Here is a 19,061-nt window from a genome sequence, read left to right as displayed (position 1 = left end):
TCATTTTTTTAAGTATTTTTAGAAAATACATTTCAGATTTTAGTTTTTCTTCGTTATTCTGTGAAATAATCTGGGGTTTTTGTACAGCTGCTTTTTAGACTTTATGATTTAATATAATCAAACTGGTTCATTAAATTAAGTTTCAGACACTTCAAGTATATCAGGTATGTTTCTAATCATTATTATTATAATTATTATTATTACTGCTGCCATGGGAGCGGAGGTGGGCTTTTACCGGTGTTTCTCGGGTTTGAATTCTCGCGAGATTTCGGTGTCTCAGTTACCTACACGTCCTGGATACTCCAGTTTCACTGTTGAGAAACATCATCATAGTAACCCGGGAAAGGCGACCTCGGAGGCGGGTGGCGACATTTCTTTGAAGGAATCTCACAGCGAAACACGGGAGACGTTGTTCTCTGGACTAACTCTGAAGCGATGGGTGAATGTAGAAAAAAGTTGCTGGCTTAGTGACACTGGTTAACTAACTGACACTGGTTTTCCACATCGTTAGCTGATGCTAACGTTAGCAAACATACAGCTGAACGAAACTGAAGAAGTCACCCGGAGAACTTTGGATTTTCTTATCATGAGGATATCGACATAAATGCGGACATCTAGACGCACCGGATCGTTTCACTGAAGGTACATATTATTACTCTCCTAAAGCTGGAATAGCCAAGTACAATCATGATTTTCTAGTTAGCTAGCGTTATTATTCACTCTTTCGAGTTGGGGCTCCGACTATTCACTGGACCGAAGACATTACGCGGTACCTCATCTTTAAGTCGGATGGAGTTACAAACGTGATTTTTGAGCGCACGCAGAGTATATTGGACAACTTAACATAGTTATTATTAAAAACAATAATTATGTAAAATCCATAATACCGTGGGTTCTAAGTTAACACCCAATACGAGATATACGATTAGTTTTGTTGCCCCGTTGCTTGAGCGAATAATTCCTGGATACTGTTAGCTATATTCTTTTACAGAACAGTTTAAAGGTTTTTAACATTACTATCACTTCCTGTTTCGCATAGTTAATGTTTAACAGAATCGATAATAATAGGGGTGCTGTTAATACTGACTACAGATAGCGTTTGGGTATCTCCGGATGCGCTCAGTCTGAATTCGTCTATTTTGGGTACTCAGCGTTTTACAACTAGATGATATTTTTATTTGAAGGTAAGGTAAACTTATCGGCGCCGTATTCGGCGGCATAAATGCAACTCCAGGTGGCTCTAAAGAAACCAAAAACACAACTAAGATCGAGTCCTGATGATTTACGCTTAAGTCAATACAGCTCATGTAAAGTCGAAGATGGCCAATTATTTCCTCCTTGCTGAACGACTGAGGTGCTGTTAAGTAACCTTTTGCACACTAGTGACACGTGTGGTGTGAAGCTGCATTGCAGCAGTCAAGTCGGTGTTAGTGTTTTTGTAATACAGTTTCTTCCCGTGTGCGGCAGCACCGAGCCGCTGCTGCTGAAAGCCGCGTCAATCGGTTAACTAGAAGAAGTTATGTGCCATCTTGGATTTTACACGGCTTTAGTGGTGGAAACACCTCCAGTCTATCGGTGAAAGTGTTTTTGTCATTAAATTCTCACAGAGTATCCTCCTTTACTCCATTGATATGTTGCTAAAGAGTTTGATTTCTCTGTTGGAAGTTTGGGGTCTCAATATATTATCGTTTTCAAACTTTAGAAGTCCCAAATGTCTAAAAGCAGTGTGTTCCCTTATACAGGAATACAGGATCATTCAGGTATACAGTAATATTTTAAACTCTCTGGGTTTTACATTTAAGGTCATCGGCAGAATAAGTTCACTTTGGTTGTAATGCCCCTGTTATTTGGGTTAAACTTGTAAAAGAAAAAGAGAGTGTTTCACAAATGCTGGGGTGTGCAGTTTTTCTAAACTCAGCCAACGTCAGCATATTTCCGTAGTGAACGTGACAGCCCAGCAAAATGACATTTCCTTCTGAATTTACTAACTTTACAAAAAGTTTAATGTTTCAGAGTTTAGCTGCTCTTTGTGTGGCGTTTTGGATTCGCACAACAGCAAATACAGCGGTCTGTGGTAGAAAACAGTCTTTTAATAGAGTCGAGTGTATCCTATCAGTAATTTGTTTATGGCTCTGATAACAGAACAGGGAGGGCCACTGAAGAAGAGTGGATTTAGTTTTCTTCTTCTTTTTTCCTATCTCGCCCCAGGGCTGTGTCACGTGATTGTTATGAGGCAAAGGCATGACTTCTCAAGAATTCCTCATGACTCAACAAGTGTTAAATGTTAGTGCAAAACACCCTTAAGTGTCTCACTGACTAGACTTGACTCTCACAGATCTGTGCTGTAATTATCTGAATACATTGGCAACCATTAATGCTGTAGAGGAAGACTTTTTCCTACTCAGGATAAAACGGCTAACAGACTTGATATATGCAGTGCCTACCATTAAAGCAGACATGTGACTAGCATTACAGGTGTTTTGAGTAAACATCACATATCTGAGTTGTGCTTACATTTTAGGAATGTGAGGCTGTAGAACCAGTTTTAAATGGCAGAGTAGCAGAGTTATGCTGTTGCTGTGTGACAAATTGCATACCTCTGCCGAGCCATGACTACTTTGCATTTTAACTTGTTAATATGTTGGGTACGAACTGTAATGCTTCATGTTTTTAAATCATTATTTGTCTGTCACTGACTTGTTTCAGTGTTGTTTTTAGTACTTTGTTCCTTGTTTTGGTTTCAGTCAACATTTTTGGTTTGGTTTTTGTGTGGATCTCACTTACAGTAATATATTTGGTAATTTGTTTAACTGCAGGTGAGTGGGAGAGATGAGGAGCAGCAGGAGGACTGAGGCATCTCTTAAAAGTTCTGCTCAGCACCTTTCTGATCATAATGTTGGCACAGGTGTGTAGAAGAATTTCCTTTTTAATTTTGGTGTTTTTGTTTTTTTGAAATACGAATTAATTTGACTTTTTGTAACCTAAATGGGTGATATGGGTTTTGGAATTTACATTTTATCTTCACTGTTACACTTTAACAGAGCTGACAGCTGCATGGAAAAGTTTGGCTCAGTCCAAAGTTGCTGTAAGTACAACTGAAATGGTTTTCTGTTGAAACTGTGCTTTTTGTAAGCTCTTCCTAAATCACTGTCTTTTTTGTAGAAGCAGAATTGAATTTGCAGTATGTGCGCAGTCTGACAATGGTATTTCCTCTTTGTAGTTGCGGCACATAGAAAATCGTATACAAGCAGCTCCAGGAACAGGAGTTATCCTGGACTCTGTCATTGACTCTAACAAGAAGAAATCCTCTAGGGCCCACCACAGAGGTGGGTTATTCTAAGATATAAAACTTGTTCTTTGTAAATTGTAGTATGGCTAATTGGGTTTTCCTTTTTTATTTTGGTATACTACAGTCTGAATACAAGGTCACTTGTGAGTTCTGTAATGATTTTTAATAAGATTGCTCTCTATGATAGATGGACGACAAGTTGATGACATCAGAGAGTCTTCAAAGCCCAGAGGTCGAAGTCAGCAGAGCCCAGAAAAGAGCAGCTCACGTAGCCCCTTGAGAAATACCACCCAGGACAGAAATGTCAGAAGAAACAACAGCGTGGAATTCAGGGAACCGCTGGCCTCATACAGGTACGAATAATGAACTAAAATGCATTCATGAAACCTCGATTACCCTTTACAAAGCCGCCTGGCTGCTTTTGGCTATAAAATTATAACATAATTCTCATCTTTCTGGAACCATTTGAATTTTCTCTCTAGCCCAAAATGGTTGAGGAGTTGTGACATATTGTGAGATGCACATGGTGTGTGTGTGTGTGTGTGTGTGTGTGTGTGTGTGTGTGTGTGTGTGTGTGTACTATACAGTGCATAAGTTACTCGTATGTTACTAGTGTGGCGATCGTGGCTCAAGAGTTGGGAGTTCGCCTTGTAATCGGAATGTTGCCGGTTCAAGCCCCGGCTCGCACAGTCTCGGTCGTTGTGTCCTTGGGCAAGACACTTCACCCGTTGCCTACTGGTGGTGGTCAGAGGGCCCGGTGGCGCCAGTGTCCGGCAGCCTCGCCTCTGTCAGTGCGCCCCAGGGTGGCTGTGGCTACAATGTAGCTTGCCATCACCAGTGTGTGAATGTGTGTGTGAATGGGTGGATGACTGGATATGTAAAGCGCTTTGGGGTCCTTAGGGACTAGTAAAGCGCTATATAAATACAGGCCATTTACCATTTACCATAGTGTGAGAAACAGCATAGAATAGAAGATGCTAACAGCAAAGACTGAACTGCGGGACCAGCAGCTTTTTCTTTGTATGTTTGCAATAATTTTCTACGTCACTGCAGAGTGGGGTCAGGTGACTTACGGTAACACTTCCCACGAAGATGTTTTCCTACTCACCTTTTCTGTTTATGTACAATGTAACTGTTACTGGGAATCTTCTGTTGCACTTACGGTCACATAACCTGTCGTCAACTCAGTTAATGTTCACTTTGTCAGCCTGACTTGAAATGCTGTGTGTGTGTGTGTACAGTGTACTCTCAGTGCAAGCAGAAAAAGGAGAAATTAGCAGTATGCAGTCTGATGTTACTCTAACACTGAGGTCAGAGCAGTGTCTTTATTTACATCCAGTAACTGGATGTAAATATCTTTTACATTTTATTTTACAGTGTTAGGAAAGCATTGACTAAGTCAAGCCTGATGCTGGTCCTTCAACATCTATAATGATTAATTCATTAACTCATTAAGTATTAACACTGACTGGTAGGTATCAATATTGTATGGGAAGTGGAAGGAGATGGATCAGACTTGGTTTTTTTTGCTATGTACTTAATGGTCCATGATACGTAGAAAGCATCACATACGATCTCATTGTGCACTGCGGGTAGTGTTAAAATTTATTACTAAAAATGAATTTATCCAAATCATTATTTTAGTGTGGTCAAAGGTTTTCACTTTTTCATCATTAAACATTTTGGTAGAGTCCATTTTTCCAGCCTTCTATAACCCATGGTCGCCAGTAAGTATGTTCTTCTGTAAACTCGGTGAGCAATGAATTAAAAGTAAATCTTGATCCTCTTCTTGATCCCATGTAATCTGATTTGTGTCCAGAGAGGCCACCCCACCACCACATCCTTCCTCTCAGCCAGAGGCCTACAGTCAGAAGTTGGTGCCAGCGTCTTTGTACCCATCCTCTCCTCCCCGCTCAGATTCTCTGCCCAGCCAGCTGGTCTACCAGAAACACACCATAGACAAGGAGGCTGACAAGGACCTAGACAGCACACGCTCCTCAGGTCGGGAGAGCACTGAGGTGCGCTACCTCAATGACCAGCCAGCCCTGGATAGCATAAGGACTAAGGAAAGCAGCCCCAAAGCACAAGTTGGCATGGATAGCCAACAGTCAAGCCCATGTATTGCTTCCACCCCAGGCTCTTTCCGACAAGAGGACAGCACGCCATCCACCAGTCCTGGTTCAGCTTCCCAGCGGTTGGAAAACCTAAGACGACATCAACCCGACAACAAGCTGGAGAAACTCAAAGAGCGTATTCGAAGGCAGAGACAACATCTGGAGGAGGCTGCAGAGAGGGAGAAGCTGATGGGGAATCTGGAACAGCCTTTAGCCACATTTGTTGAGACTAATGATGCTGGTACAAGCAACAAGCCGGCAGCCAAAATACGCAAAGTAGCAGCTGCACCACCTGCTCCCATATACAAAGGTATCTCCACTGTAGGATTGGTTCATCATCTTCAACCTTTCTGACAGATTTGAGTTGTATGGCAGGGAACATGATGCTGTGTTTTATTTAAACCATCATTTTATTCACAGGTTTCAACAGTACAGAGACAAAGATCCGGACTCCTGATGGGAAAGTTTGGAAGGAAGAGGACTTCCATAACCTCAGCAGAGAACTTTACAGAGACCTGTCAAAGCAGTTTGCTGGTAAACACAAAACACTCTTCATGTCATGATGTTTTTGTCTGAGCTTTGAAACACAACAGATTTATTGAAAACAGTAGTTAATTTAAATGTTTTTGGATTATGCATAAATCTAGATTTATGCACAGCCTTTGATTTACAATATCCCAGATGTTGAAATATTAGAATTGTCCCCGTCTGTTTGGCTTTATAGCTTATACTCTGTATGTGTTTTATGTCTTCAGAGAGCACCAGACACAGGCACCAACAGCAGAGGGAACAGAGAGCAGACAGGTCCAAAGAGAGGAGGCCTCCCAAAACCATTAGGAAGGTCCACAGAGCTGCCCCTGCCTCTGACCTAAATCCAAAACCAGGTACAATAATCCTCTTTTATGTGTGGGCAAACCCACCCCCTGATCTATTTTTAATTAGTGACAGTGGGAAAGCTAAGCAAGTGGAACAGTCTGGCAGGATTTTGTCACGGGTCAGTGAACTTGCTGCCAACCAAGAGCCTCAAATGTTGCACCATCTCTGTGGTACTTTCTCATTTCTTTGCTTTGCTCATTTCCTGTCTGCACTCTAAGTATATACAACGTTTCTTATGTACCTTTATTCCCTTGTATACAGTGGGGCAAAAAAGTATTTAGTCAGCCACCGATTGTGCAAGTTCCCCCACCTAAAATGATGACAGAGGTCAGTAATTTGCACCAGAGGTACACTTCAACTGTGAGAGACAGAATGTGAAAAAGAAAATCCATGAATCCACATGGTAGGATTTGTAAAGAATTTATTCATAAATCAGGGTGGAAAATAAGTATTTGGTCAATAACAAAAATACAACTCAATACTTTGTAACATAACCTTTGTTGGCAATAACAGAGGTCAAACGTTTACTATAGGTCTTTACCAGGTTTGCACACACAGTAGCTGGTATTTTGGCCCATTCCTCCATGCAGATCTTCTCGAGAGCAGTGATGTTTTGGGGCTGTCGCCGAGCAACACGGACTTTCAACTCCCGCCACAGATTTTCTATGGGGTTGAGGTCTGGAGACTGGCTAGGCCACTCCAGGACTTTCAAATGCTTCTTACGGAGCCACTCCTTTGTTGCCCGGGCGGTGTGTTTTGGATCATTGTCATGTTGGAAGACCCAGCCTCGTTTCATCTTCAAAGTTCTCACTGATGGAAGGAGGTTTTGGCTCAAAATCTCACGATACATGGCCCCATTCATTCTGTCCTTAACACGGATCAGTCGTCCTGTCCCCTTGGCAGAAAAACAGCCCCATAGCATGATGTTTCCACCCCCATGCTTCACAGTAGGTATGGTGTTCTTGGGATGCAACTCAGTATTCTTCTTCCTCCAAACACGACGAGTTGAGTTTATACCAAAAAGTTCTACTTTGGTTTCATCTGACCACATGACATTCTCCCAATCCTCTGCTGTATCATCCATGTGCTCTCTGGCAAACTTCAGACGGGCCTGGACATGCACTGGCTTCAGCAGCGGAACACGTCTGGCACTGCGGGATTTGATTCCCTGCCGTTGTAGTGTGTTACTGATGGTGACCTTTGTTACTTTGGTCCCAGCTCTCTGCAGGTCATTCACCAGGTCCCCCCGTGTGGTTCTGGGATCTTTGCTCACCGTTCTCATGATCATTTTGACCCCACGGGATGAGATCTTGCGTGGAGCCCCAGATCGAGGGAGATTATCAGTGGTCTTGTATGTCTTCCATTTTCTGATGATTGCTCCCACAGTTGATTTTTTCACACCAAGCTGCTTGCCTATTGTAGATTCACTCTTCCCAGTCTGGTGCAGGTCTACAATACACAAAGCTCTTTGGTCTTGGCCATGGCGGCGTTTGGAGTCTGACTGTTTGAGGCTGTGGACAGGTGTCTTTTATACAGATGATGAGTTCAAACAGGTGCCATTCATACAGGTAACGAGTGGGGGACAGAAAAGCTTCTTACAGAAGACGTTACAGGTCTGTGAGAGCCAGAGATTTTCCTTGTTTGAGGTGACCAAATACTTATTTTCCACCCTGATTTACGAATAAATTCTTTACAAATCCTACCATGTGGATTCATGGATGTTTTTTTTCACATTCTGTCTCTCACAGTTGAAGTGTACCTCTGGTGCAAATTACTGACCTCTGTCATCATTTTAGGTGGGGGAACTTGCACAATCGGTGGCTGACTAAATACTTTTTTTCCCCACTATATGTATTCATAGATGTTCTTGTTGTTGCTTTACCCAGCACACTTGAGTTTCAGTTGAGTAGTGATTTCGATGCTTTCAAATATTAAACTTTTGGCTAGCATGTACACAATCAGAGTAATGTTACTGTTTTTTTAAATTGGTGTTGTTTACGTGCAAGCAGCCTGCCCAAACATCCTGCAAGTGTTTGTGCTTTAGTATTTAGTGTGTTCTTTTGATCTTTGTAGTTGTCTCTAACGTGTGCGTGTGTGTGTGTGTGTGTGTGTGTGTGTGTGTGTGTGTGTGTGTGTGTATGTGTGTGGCAGTGTATTGCTGGCTGCTGGTGCAGTGTTAAGACTCGAACCTCTCAAGAAATGTCCAGCATTTGTGACATGCAGTTTGTGGCCAGCTAGTAGCGTACAGACACCAGCATAGTAGAATTGTGCCCACACACACTGGCGAAACCTGATCATCGCAGAGCTTCACCCCTTCAATAAGTTGCCATCAAAAGTACACATTTAATGTGTCTGATTGTTATCCATCTTCAATAATTAGAATGTAATGTTAAGGTCTGCCTGACCAAAGTGTCCTATTACTGCTCAAAGAGTGCTAAATGATTATTTTTGTAGTGACAAAGGATGTACCACTTTGTTTTTGTTTTTTTAATTTACAGTTATCATGGTAAAATCTTATTCTCAGCTGCTGTAATGAATCAAGAATGTAAAGGCAGCAACATTTTCAGAGAACTGGTTTGGAAGGAAGTTTTCTTTCGTCAGCGCGAAACTGAAAGGGTGGGACAGACAAGTTTGTCTCAGCTGTCACATACCTGTCTGTCTGCTGTTCATTATGTCTCTTTATAATAGACTCCTGTGTACATGTTTGGTTTTTGTGTGATTTCTTGTTTTAAGAGATCTGATTGGTCACCGTTTGAGCTTAATCTATCCTCATTAAAAGTGTTCTACATTATGGTATGGATAACCCACTAACCTTGCTTTGAGGTAATGGCCCTTTGATTTGTCAGCTATTGGTGCAGAATTAGCTTACTAAAGGTTAAGACACCAACTTCAGCTTTTTGACTCTAACTGGCATCCTGTTTCATGTAGTTCCTCTTTTTTCCACGGCAAAAATGAAAACGATGTTAAAAAAAACACCCTAAAAGCCGTAAAAGATCTTTATCTTGTGTTCTAGCTCGCTTTGGTCTCGTGGTTTCTTCTCTTTCCTTCACGACTCTATAAATAGCCCTCTTAGATCTGTGGCCAGGTTCAGTGTGCTCTTTCACCCTGCACAAACAGCTGCTGGGTGAGCAGAAGTGCAGCTTCATTACCGGGAACTGCTCTTCACGAGAATTCAGGGTGGAGGGTGCTCTAGAGATTTCAGATAGAGGGACATTGCTTTTGTGCTGAGAGTGTTGTACCTGCTGTGTCACTAAAGCAAGGAGGACAATATCCGTTTTGGGATTTGGTTGTACTGCAAAATCAGTATTCTGCACTCATTGTTCCTTTGGTGCATCGACTCTTCCACACAGCAACTTAAGTGATTTGAAAAATAGACTTAGAGCAACTGCCTACATTTTTTTATTTATTTTTTTATTGTAATACTATTTGATTGAATAATCATTTAAATCCCACTAAAGGAAAGTCAGATTGCTGCTTGTCTTTCATTCTCTTAGCTGTGTGTCTATTCTGGTGATGGATATATAGATGCTTATGTTCCATGAGGCCAAGAGCAACTATACTCAGTATAGCAGCACACAGTCTCACGTGTGAACTTTGTTACTTTGCAGCGATCAGCCCTGCATCATGGCGAGAGGGCCAGAAGCTGGTGAAGATGGTACTAGGTCCAGTTCCTCAGCTGCCCAGAGAGGAGGACAGTCCACATGCGGCTGACTTATTGAGCCGAACAGGTGAGAACAGCAAGCTCTCACCTAACAGTAAAGAAGTTAAATTGAATAGCATAGAGACAGAAAAGATCATTAGAAGTCTATTAAGCATTAAAGACTCACCCACAGCGTGTCAGTGTGACTTTACTCAGTTGCTTGTAGAATAACTGAAGTGTAAAATAGGTTTTTAACCCTCTCGCACCTCCTCATTAAAAAAAAATGTACTGTTTTCAGTTGACTTAAATCTGCCTGTGTTAACTATGCCGCTTTAAGCCTTTTAACTCCTGAAATACATGGACATTTCTCGATGCTATTATCTGTGATAAAGTAGTTTGAAAATATTATAAGAAAATTCAAAGACGTATAGTTTCATTTGTCTGGAACATCTGACAGCAATGCAGAAAACCGAGCCTGCCAAAGGAATATCATTAAATAAAGTCCATAGCTTCTGCTGCACACTTGCAGTACACTTACATAAAGCCACACCTCACTCTGTCTTTGCTCGCTGTGTCTGTACTGGCCACCACTGACCAGAAGGAATAGAAATCGACTGGCTTTTCTGGTTGGATGCACAAGACATGACCTGATTTCCAGAGGCTGACCCAAGTGCATGCAGCATGTACCATGGGGATGGCAGGGGAGTGTTAACAAAAAAAAGTCTGGATTATATACGACATGGGAATCTTCGATTTGGCCCAGATTAGAGTTGCCATAGCATGCCTTCCCCTAAGCCTCATTTATTATGCTTATGCGTATGTCTGATGCTTCAGCTTAGGAATTTTTTAATCAGCTGTAGTCACATGTTGGAGGATCTCTCATTTTTCAAGCTGGGATGAACCTGTTTTTATTGATATTTATCATGAAATATTTCATTTTATTGGCATAGAAGGTCAAGTTGATATTACACTTATTAAACAGGAGTCTTTCTTGGTTGAAGTCATTTAACAACACACATTGTTTTAGTGTGCGTCATTGTTTACATCGTGAATGAATTACTGATATATCTGCTTTTCTGGAAATATTCACCAGATTCCCGCCACCGCTCAGATCTACGCTCAGAATCAAAGCGACGATCACGTCCAAACAGCACAGAGCGGCCGTGCAGTGGATTTCAGGGACAATCACAAAGCCACCTCACACCAACATCTATCCCTCAGGACAAGGTTCCAGGAGGGTTAAGCTCAGACCTGTTGTCAGCAGACATCCAGGGAATACTGGATGACCTTCAGCTGGAGTGCAAAGCAGCTGAGCAGGACGAGAGGGCCCGAAAAAGGTCCCGGGGTAGCAGCAGTGGTAGGAGAGGGGGCTCAGGGTCACGAACAAGGACGCCCGTCTCTACTTGGGGAACTACTGCAGCAGCAAACAGCTCATCGAGAGTTTGTCGCAGTGCCAGCCCCGTCCATCGTCCAGAAACTACCAACATAACTGACGCAAAGCACAAGAAAAGGCACTATGATGCAGATACAGTACGCCAGTACATTGCCCGGCAACAAGAAGAGAGAAAAAGGCGTCAGGCGGACGAGAAGAAGGCGATGAGGGAGGAATCGGAGAGGAGACACCAGAGACTGCAGGAGCTCTACAGGAAGCAAAGAGAGGTTGCTAGAACTGTGGCAATCCCCACTGAGACTCCCGTGGCCCCTGTACAAAAGCGACTACAAGAGACCTACAACAAACTGCTGATGGAGGAGGCCCAGCTGGGCGAAGGGGCCATGCAGACACTCCCTGCTATTCCTTCTACTCAGCTGGTAAGTATGGTCACAAAAACATGGTAATGTCATTTATACAAACATGGAAACTGCAAAAACAAAGATATGATCACTTATGTAGTGGAAAAATAAAACGAAAATAAGTGTTGTTGATGTATTCTTTTACAGAGACCGATGTACCAGCCCTCAGGAGAGTCGGACAAAGAGAACAAACGACTAGAGGCACCCCAGAGCCCATCAAGCAGTGACAGGTCTTTGAATGATCATCCACCACCTCCATTAACTAGGTACTTTCATGCTCATACCCAAGTACAAAACTGTGTTTACCTCTGTCACAAGTAACAAGCTCAGTACATTCAACACAAATAGACAACAACAGCCTGCCGGTACACACAGTCCTCTGTCTTCTTGAAATGATCTTTGTTTGATAACTAGAAAATCATCTGGCTTTTGAAAAAAATCCAGATGTTTGGTTTTATGAGCATCGCATGCAACAACTCACGAGTGTTTTATTACAGGAACAAACAAAAATAGTGCACGATAAAGAACATCTGCGATAAGTGACTGGAAATCAATAGCCTCATAGGCTGCTATCAGTTTTTTACATCTCTTACCACCAAAGTACAGGATGATTGTTTGGGATGCTGCGTTAAAAACATGAAGTGGGGGACTCTTTGAAACCATAACTACTGTCTGTGGAAGTTTTACCGTTTGCTTACCTTACTTACCAAGGGTGTTGCACTTAGATGTGTTTAGTCTTCTTTTGTCTTCTTACATTTTAAATAAAGTTTTTTTTGTCACAGGGTTGATCTTGATCTTGGAGTTGCCCCTTTCCCTCATCAAGAACGTTTGTACCCACCTGCTAGACCTTTGACTGGACCCAGCAGCACTGCTCAAGGATCGGACGATGACCGTCTCTTCTCTCAACTCTTAAGAATAGAGGCAGAAGTGGCTGCTAGTAACGGCATGAAAACCCTGCGACCAGCCACAGCCCCTTCCGGCAGGTCCCGGTCCAAAATGTCCCGCATCGAAGCCATCAAGGCCACAGCTGCATCCCTCTCTAACCGCATAGAAAGTGAGGCACGGAAGCTTGCTGGGGAAGGCATCAACTACGGTAATGCAACATCAATGGATATGGATACTGTTTTAGTGCCTAGGCCCTCTGTTCTTGTCGATGGATGGGCAGGAACGGCAGCACGTGACACAGAAAAAGATAACATGGCTCTGAGGATCCAGAAGATTTTGACTACCACAAATTATAGTTCATACAATGGCACAGCTCTTCCAGGAGCAGGCAGTCTGCATTCCTTCAGGGAGCAGAAGTTGAAGAATGGTAAACAGACTTCCGTTGATGTAATCGATCCCATCTTTAACAGTTACACACAAGAAAGGGGGGAGCTAGTCAATGGCTTGGAGAAGGAATCAAGAATGAATAAAATATCAGAAAGGAAACAAATTATGGACGAGGGGGAGAACAGGACAGATCTCCATGATTCGAGTGGTGGATCTATTAGTGAGGGTCCTCTTCTGAGTGAAGGGAGTTTTTCTGAGGATGAGCAAAGTCCTCCTCACCCCTCTAGATATAATTATGTACCTAGACCAGCAGATCGCCTGGAAGCGGCGGACTACTGTGCACGTCAAAGAAAGGATTACCAGCGACTGATGGAGTTCCAGCGGGAAGCAGAGAAATGCTCAGGCCTCAGCTTATCCTTTGCACAGCAGGACCAGGACAAAGCAGTTTGGGAAGAGCTGAACAAAGGAAGCCCTCTGAGCGTAATCAACATCTTCACTAAAAACCATCACAGCCACGTTAAAGGTGAGTTCACGTGTGACTATGCATATAATAGCTTCACATGATGCATTTAATATGAAAACCACAGTGGTCATATGTATGCAAAACACTAGCGGTCAGTTTAGATAAGGACGTGTGTGTTCTGTCTCCAACTTGTTCTTTAGTGAGTGATAGAAATGTGGAGAGGAATTCTCCCTCCGCCCATTCTGCGGCCTCTGGAAATGGACCTGGAGACGCAGCAGTCTATGAAGATGACTTTGTATCGTCACATAGCAGCAAAGCCAGTGGGCAAATAAAGAGAAGCTCCAATTCCCCCAGGTAACTGAAGACGTCTTCAAAGTCACCACTGGGTGGCATTCATGTCACACAGATGGTTTCTCCAGCACTCTCAGATACAAACATTTGTCCTCCTTTTTAGAGTAAAGATCAACTTTCAGGATCACTTTTGTTTCCTTGCTTTGTTTTTGTATGTGTCGTATCAAAGACCCTGAAACTGATTTAAAACTGGTCATCCGTGTGTCCTCACAAAGCTTTGACTTGATAAATAGAATCCTTATCATGTTATCCATATTTCCATGTATTATAGTAGAAGACAACATATTACTGTTGTCATGTGTGAGGAAGTGGGGTGTTGTGTCTGATTGTGTTATGGGGTTTTTTTTTCAACCAATGTATTTCTGTAAATTTTGAGTTAACAGAACTCAGAATGGAGATATGCTCTTGATAGAAGTCCAATGCTCACGATTTCTTTCTGCACTCTTTGTTAGTGTGAATAATCACTTTGAAGAACTGATGAGGAGGTCACCTTATGAAAAAAGCACAGATTGCAGTCACTCCCACCATTCATCCTTTCAGTCATCCAATCACTCACAGCATCTTTCCTCTGGTTCAACACCTGCTTCCTCGCCCCTCTCCAGGCACTCTGCCAGAAAAAGAGGTGAGTTTTTTGTTTTTTAATTTTTGTAATGATTATTTTCTGACATGACCAGGTTGTAAACTTTTTTTTAATTAATACATTTAAGCTTATTAGCTGAATTTCAGTTAAACTGTCTTTGAAGTCATAAGTTGCAACAGAACAAAGCTTTGTCTCTTTGCAGGACCAGTATCAGATCAGAGTGACACCACTCTTGTAGAGGAGCAGAGGAGCTCTTGCTCTCCAGCCTCGGAAGCACTATCGTCTGAATCCAGAAAGGCAGGCTCGGACAAAAACTCTTCCCACACCCAGGCCAAGAGTGTCCACTCTAATGACACACTAGGGGAAGCTTCAGGCCATTCTCACCAACAGTAAGCTTATTTCAGTGCTATAAAGGCTGCAAATATGTCACCAGATATGTTAATCAGCAGATTTTTCTGTTAAGATCATTTCTAAGATATCCAACTGAAGTATGTACAGAACTGTTTGAGAGCAGGATGAATGGTGTGTACTGTTCATACAAATCTACGTTGCCCTCGCGTTCAGTTGTCTCTGGTATTTCCTTCCTGGTTTTTAGTAAGCTTTAATGCCACACTGCTTTTGTGTCGTGGGGGTTCTTCTGGCTTACAGTGACGCATCTATTTGCTGTCTGAATGTGGTAGGTTATAGGTGTATATATATATATTTTTCATTTAGGATCACAGCATGAATATATTTCTTTATTTCTGGATGCAGTCCGGCTTCATAAATTAAAACATTTTATTATTTATTTTTTTCCTGGATGCAGGGCAAGTATGAAGTAAAATTTACATTAACCTGGGAAGCCACACACGAGCTACACTGTTTGCTTCCCAGAGTATTTCCAAACTAACCTAAACTTCTCTTAAAAATGTGCACTCAGGAATCATTTGGATATTTTCTGAACTAGGCAACCTCGGTTGTTGCTGTTCCAACCACTCTGAAATTTCCACTTGGCATATACTGTTATTTATTAACCAAAAGTAAATGTATTTAAGCATGACTAATTACTAAACTACACTTAGAGGAGCCTCAGTTGAGGCTGCCAGTCTAAGCAGTCTTGTGGTTTGCTGTTCTCTTGAGGGCCTGAGGGTTTAAGCAGCCGCGTAGTGCCCAGCAACAGGACCGCACTGTAGTTCAACCCAAGACAGAAAACACTGCTTATTTTGTTTTGGAGGCCCACAGGGTTGTTGATCGGGTGATTCAGCTTCACCACCGCTTGGGCCTGCTCCCAGAGAGAAGGAAAGAGACTTGTTTTCCTTCTAATCCCACTGTGCAGCAGTGATATTTGAGCCCCCTAATGGTACTCCAAAGCCCAGGTGGCAGATTCTTGGGATTCTGCACGGTCTGTGTGTCTTCAACAATAAAGGAAGAAACTTGTGAGAGAATTATAAACTTTTTATTATTAGTAATGCACTTTTCTTTTTTTTCTTTAACTCTGTAAGACAAAAACAGTTAAAAATGTTCTTAAGGGAAGTCACCCTCTGTAGTATTTTGACTTTTGACAAGATGCTTTCATGTCATTGTGCAGATTTTGATCAAAGGAAAAAAGTGCCACTGTCTGCTTTTTTTTTTTTTGTACAGATTTAGAAAGTATTATTATTTTTTAGACGCTCCTTCTTTCTGAAGAAACGATTCATAATTGATAACTCTGACCTCTCACAGCAGCGCCTTTTTCTTTCTCACTTTCTCACCTTTGCTGGACCCGAGCTGTCTCGCTCTTTATCATTTTGCCATTCGGCTCCTGTTCTTCAGAATAGGCAACCATTTCTGTAAAACATGCTCTAGTGAATATTTGAAACTCTTATTTAAATATTTATACAATCTTGTACATGTAATGCCAGTTTCATAATGTCAATTTTGCAACAGTTTGTAAAAATATCGCATGCCTGCTTTTCCCACTTCCCCTTCTGTTCTCTATATCAAATAATGTATTAAAACATGTTGCTAACTATTGCATTGACAAACCCCATATACTGATGATGTTTCATCGCTTTGTTATTGCAGGTCCAGATTGATTTCCTCTACTAGTTCTCCAATCCCCCGGTCTCTTCCAACAGTAGAATCTCCCAATGAGCTTTTGAGAAATGCGTCCAACCAGAACACAGGCACTTTAGCTCCTGGTGGTAGAGCAGAGACCAAGTCCACTGGTAAAAATAAAGTTCTTTTGCTTATTTATTTTATCTATTTTTATTTATGTCTAACTCCCTTCGTCTCTGCTTTCTCCCAGGTGAGCTACAGTATTCACCTGGTGTCCTGCAGCAGCGTATGGCAGCAGAACTCCATTATTTGGACTCAATTGAGGAGTCATTCAGACAGTTGGGGGATGTGGAAAGGTTAATGGGTGTGTCCATGGCACAGCAGGAGAGTGCATCGTTGGCCCAAATGCTCAAGGTAAAGTAGGAGATGTTTCCTATGAAATACTAATGTGATGATATATATTCAGATCAATTCAAATTTATTTACACAGCACCAAATCACAACAACAGTCGCCTCAAGGTGCTTTCAATTGTAAGGTGGACCCTACAATAATACATACAGAAAAAAAACAACAATCATATGACCCCCTATGAACAAGCACTTTGGCGACAGTGGGAAGGAAAAACTCCCTTTTAACAGGAAGAAACCTCCGGCAGAACCACGCTCAGGGAGGGGCGGGGCCATCTGCTGTTGTTGGGGTGAGAGAAGGAAGACAGGATAAAGACATGCTGTGGAAGAGAGACAGAGATATATATTAGCTGTGGCATTAATCTTTACCTATCAGAAGTTTCAAAGGATTACAAGTTACTTAGTTTCTATAATCTTTCTGGCTCATGAAATATGATTTGATGTTTTGAACACAGGTCAGTATTTAAATATCTTTTTCTTTAAGTTTTCTTTTTATTTCTAAATGTTGTATTAGTTGCAGCACCAGCTGGGGTGAAAACAAGAATATTACCTGCTGTTTTACTGTATTACACTTTATTGACCTACTCTGTGAACTTTGACCCTGCAGGCCAAGCAGCAGCGCCATGAACGTGAGCTCTATGAGCTGAAGATCAAGGCTGAACGAGAAGCTCTTGAGACAAAACTACAGCTGGAAGAAAACAGGCAGAGAGTGGCCAGGGTACTGCACACAATCAGCTCACAAGAACCAACAAAATGTTTATGTATTTGTGGATAATAGATTCAACGTTTGCTTTATAACCTTTTAATTTCCAACGTATGAGCGCTTTGATTTTCTGTCTGTGTAATGTATATGTATGTATATGGTTTTGTCCAGGCTCATATAGAACTGCAGGAAACCTTGGCAGCATCTCAAAAAAAGACTTTGGGAGGCCTCCAGGAATCAACTACTAAGATGATGACTCAACAGGCCGAGGCAGCGCAGTACACAGCCGATGCTGCCCGACACATCAAAGAGGTTAGCAATCAGTTCCCTCCTCCCTGCCTGGAAAAAGCCTGTGTCCTAATTGTACAGCAAAAGCTAATTGATTGTTGAAGAAGAGAAAAAGCATAACATCCAGCCTAAGAGTGACGAGGTCATACATTTTGATCGCCTTATTGTGTTTTACTTCATCAGATGACAGAACTAGTCCGGTCGCAGATGTCAGGATCTGTGGTTGTCCCTCCTGTTGCCACTGATTCCTCCACAGTGGAGCAAAGAAAAGAAAATGACACTTACTCGATGGAGCATCGACAGGATAACGTAGACTCTGACAGGTACACTCCAAACGATCACACTCACTTTCCTGTCAGTTTCTGATTTTTATATCCTTCGTAACAGCGATGGGCACGCAAAGCAAGAATGCTTTTGCAGGGAACCGCTTGACGAATTGAAGATTACCCTTCACCTTGTGTTATCACATGAGGTGCTGAGCCTTGATGCGGGCGATCGTTGGCAGTTCGTCTTGCAATCGGAAGGTTGCTGGTTCGAGCCCCGGCTTGGACAGTCTCGGTCGTTGTGTCCTTGGGCAAGACACTTCACCCGTTGCCTACTGGTGGTGGTCAGAGGGCCCGGTGGCGCCAGTGTCCGGCAGCCTCGCCTCTGTCAGTGCGGCCCAGGGTGGCTGTGGCTACAACGTAGCTGCCATCACCAGTGTGTGAATGTGTGGATGACTGGATGTGTAAAGCGCTATACAAATACAGGCCATTTACCATTTGATCTATTTCACAGATCAAGTCCAGAGGACCCCAAGCTTAAGTGTTCATTAAGGTGTTTGTCACATAGATATAAAATAAGCTCAGAGATTAAGCTGGTGTCAAACACAAGGTGCTTAGTTTATGTAAAAATGTAGTTTGTTGTTGTTTTGGTTTACGTGATGAAAATGGTTTTATTTGTGTATGTTCATGTGTTAGACTTGTACATAGTTAAACATGTATGGATCAAATAATGTTGAATTCTGGGTATGGATTTGTAAGCAATGAAATTTAAAATAAGGGGGTAGAACAGGAAAAGTCTAAACTTCATCCTACTCCTCATCGAGCACACACATTCTGTAGACATGGATATATACATGAAAACTTGACGATTTTTAACTTTTGTTTTCTTTGTTATTTCAGTTATATTTGCATGTTCGAAATAAAAATTCTATCTGTCGGCATGACTCTGCAAAGCTGTGGCAGACTTTTGACATGCTAGCTGTAACTGGTTTCACTATTGGACCCAC

The 19,061-nt window shown here is 42.1% G+C and overlaps 1 protein-coding gene across 2 annotated transcripts in view; it reads left to right on the top strand.

The window, feature by feature from the left end:
* Positions 1-279: 279 nt before the first annotated feature.
* The window catches only part of cep350 (centrosomal protein 350), a 34,286-nt gene continuing 15,504 nt past the window's right edge, over positions 280-19,061 (top strand). Inside the window, exons 1-20 of one of the 2 annotated variants that reach the window (XM_086282290.1) lie at positions 280-642; positions 2,817-2,905; positions 3,042-3,085; positions 3,221-3,326; positions 3,477-3,642; positions 5,109-5,713; positions 5,824-5,937; positions 6,159-6,287; positions 9,888-10,007; positions 11,013-11,728; positions 11,858-11,976; positions 12,493-13,505; positions 13,646-13,799; positions 14,249-14,418; positions 14,579-14,765; positions 16,420-16,562; positions 16,643-16,806; positions 17,408-17,518; positions 17,675-17,815; positions 17,975-18,114. In XM_086282290.1, coding sequence (XP_086138416.1) covers positions 2,830-2,905; positions 3,042-3,085; positions 3,221-3,326; positions 3,477-3,642; positions 5,109-5,713; positions 5,824-5,937; positions 6,159-6,287; positions 9,888-10,007; positions 11,013-11,728; positions 11,858-11,976; positions 12,493-13,505; positions 13,646-13,799; positions 14,249-14,418; positions 14,579-14,765; positions 16,420-16,562; positions 16,643-16,806; positions 17,408-17,518; positions 17,675-17,815; positions 17,975-18,114 — 4,418 coding nt within the window. In that variant the 5' untranslated portion in view covers positions 280-642; positions 2,817-2,829. The remainder of the gene's footprint in view (positions 643-2,816; positions 2,906-3,041; positions 3,086-3,220; positions 3,327-3,476; positions 3,643-5,108; positions 5,714-5,823; positions 5,938-6,158; positions 6,288-9,887; positions 10,008-11,012; positions 11,729-11,857; positions 11,977-12,492; positions 13,506-13,645; positions 13,800-14,248; positions 14,419-14,578; positions 14,766-16,419; positions 16,563-16,642; positions 16,807-17,407; positions 17,519-17,674; positions 17,816-17,974; positions 18,115-19,061) is intronic. The other variant, XM_086282291.1, reaches the window with a different exon arrangement.

Source organism: Aulonocara sp. 'chitande type north' Nkhata Bay, linkage group LG23, assembly GCF_057382095.1.
Source record: "Aulonocara sp. 'chitande type north' Nkhata Bay isolate Kocher_YH1m ecotype deep benthic linkage group LG23, A_spYH_male_GT1.1, whole genome shotgun sequence".
Classification (NCBI taxonomy): domain Eukaryota; kingdom Metazoa; phylum Chordata; class Actinopteri; order Cichliformes; family Cichlidae; genus Aulonocara; species Aulonocara sp. 'chitande type north' Nkhata Bay.
Note: the sequence above shows the minus strand (reverse complement) of the source record. Positions and strands in the feature narration are given on the sequence as shown.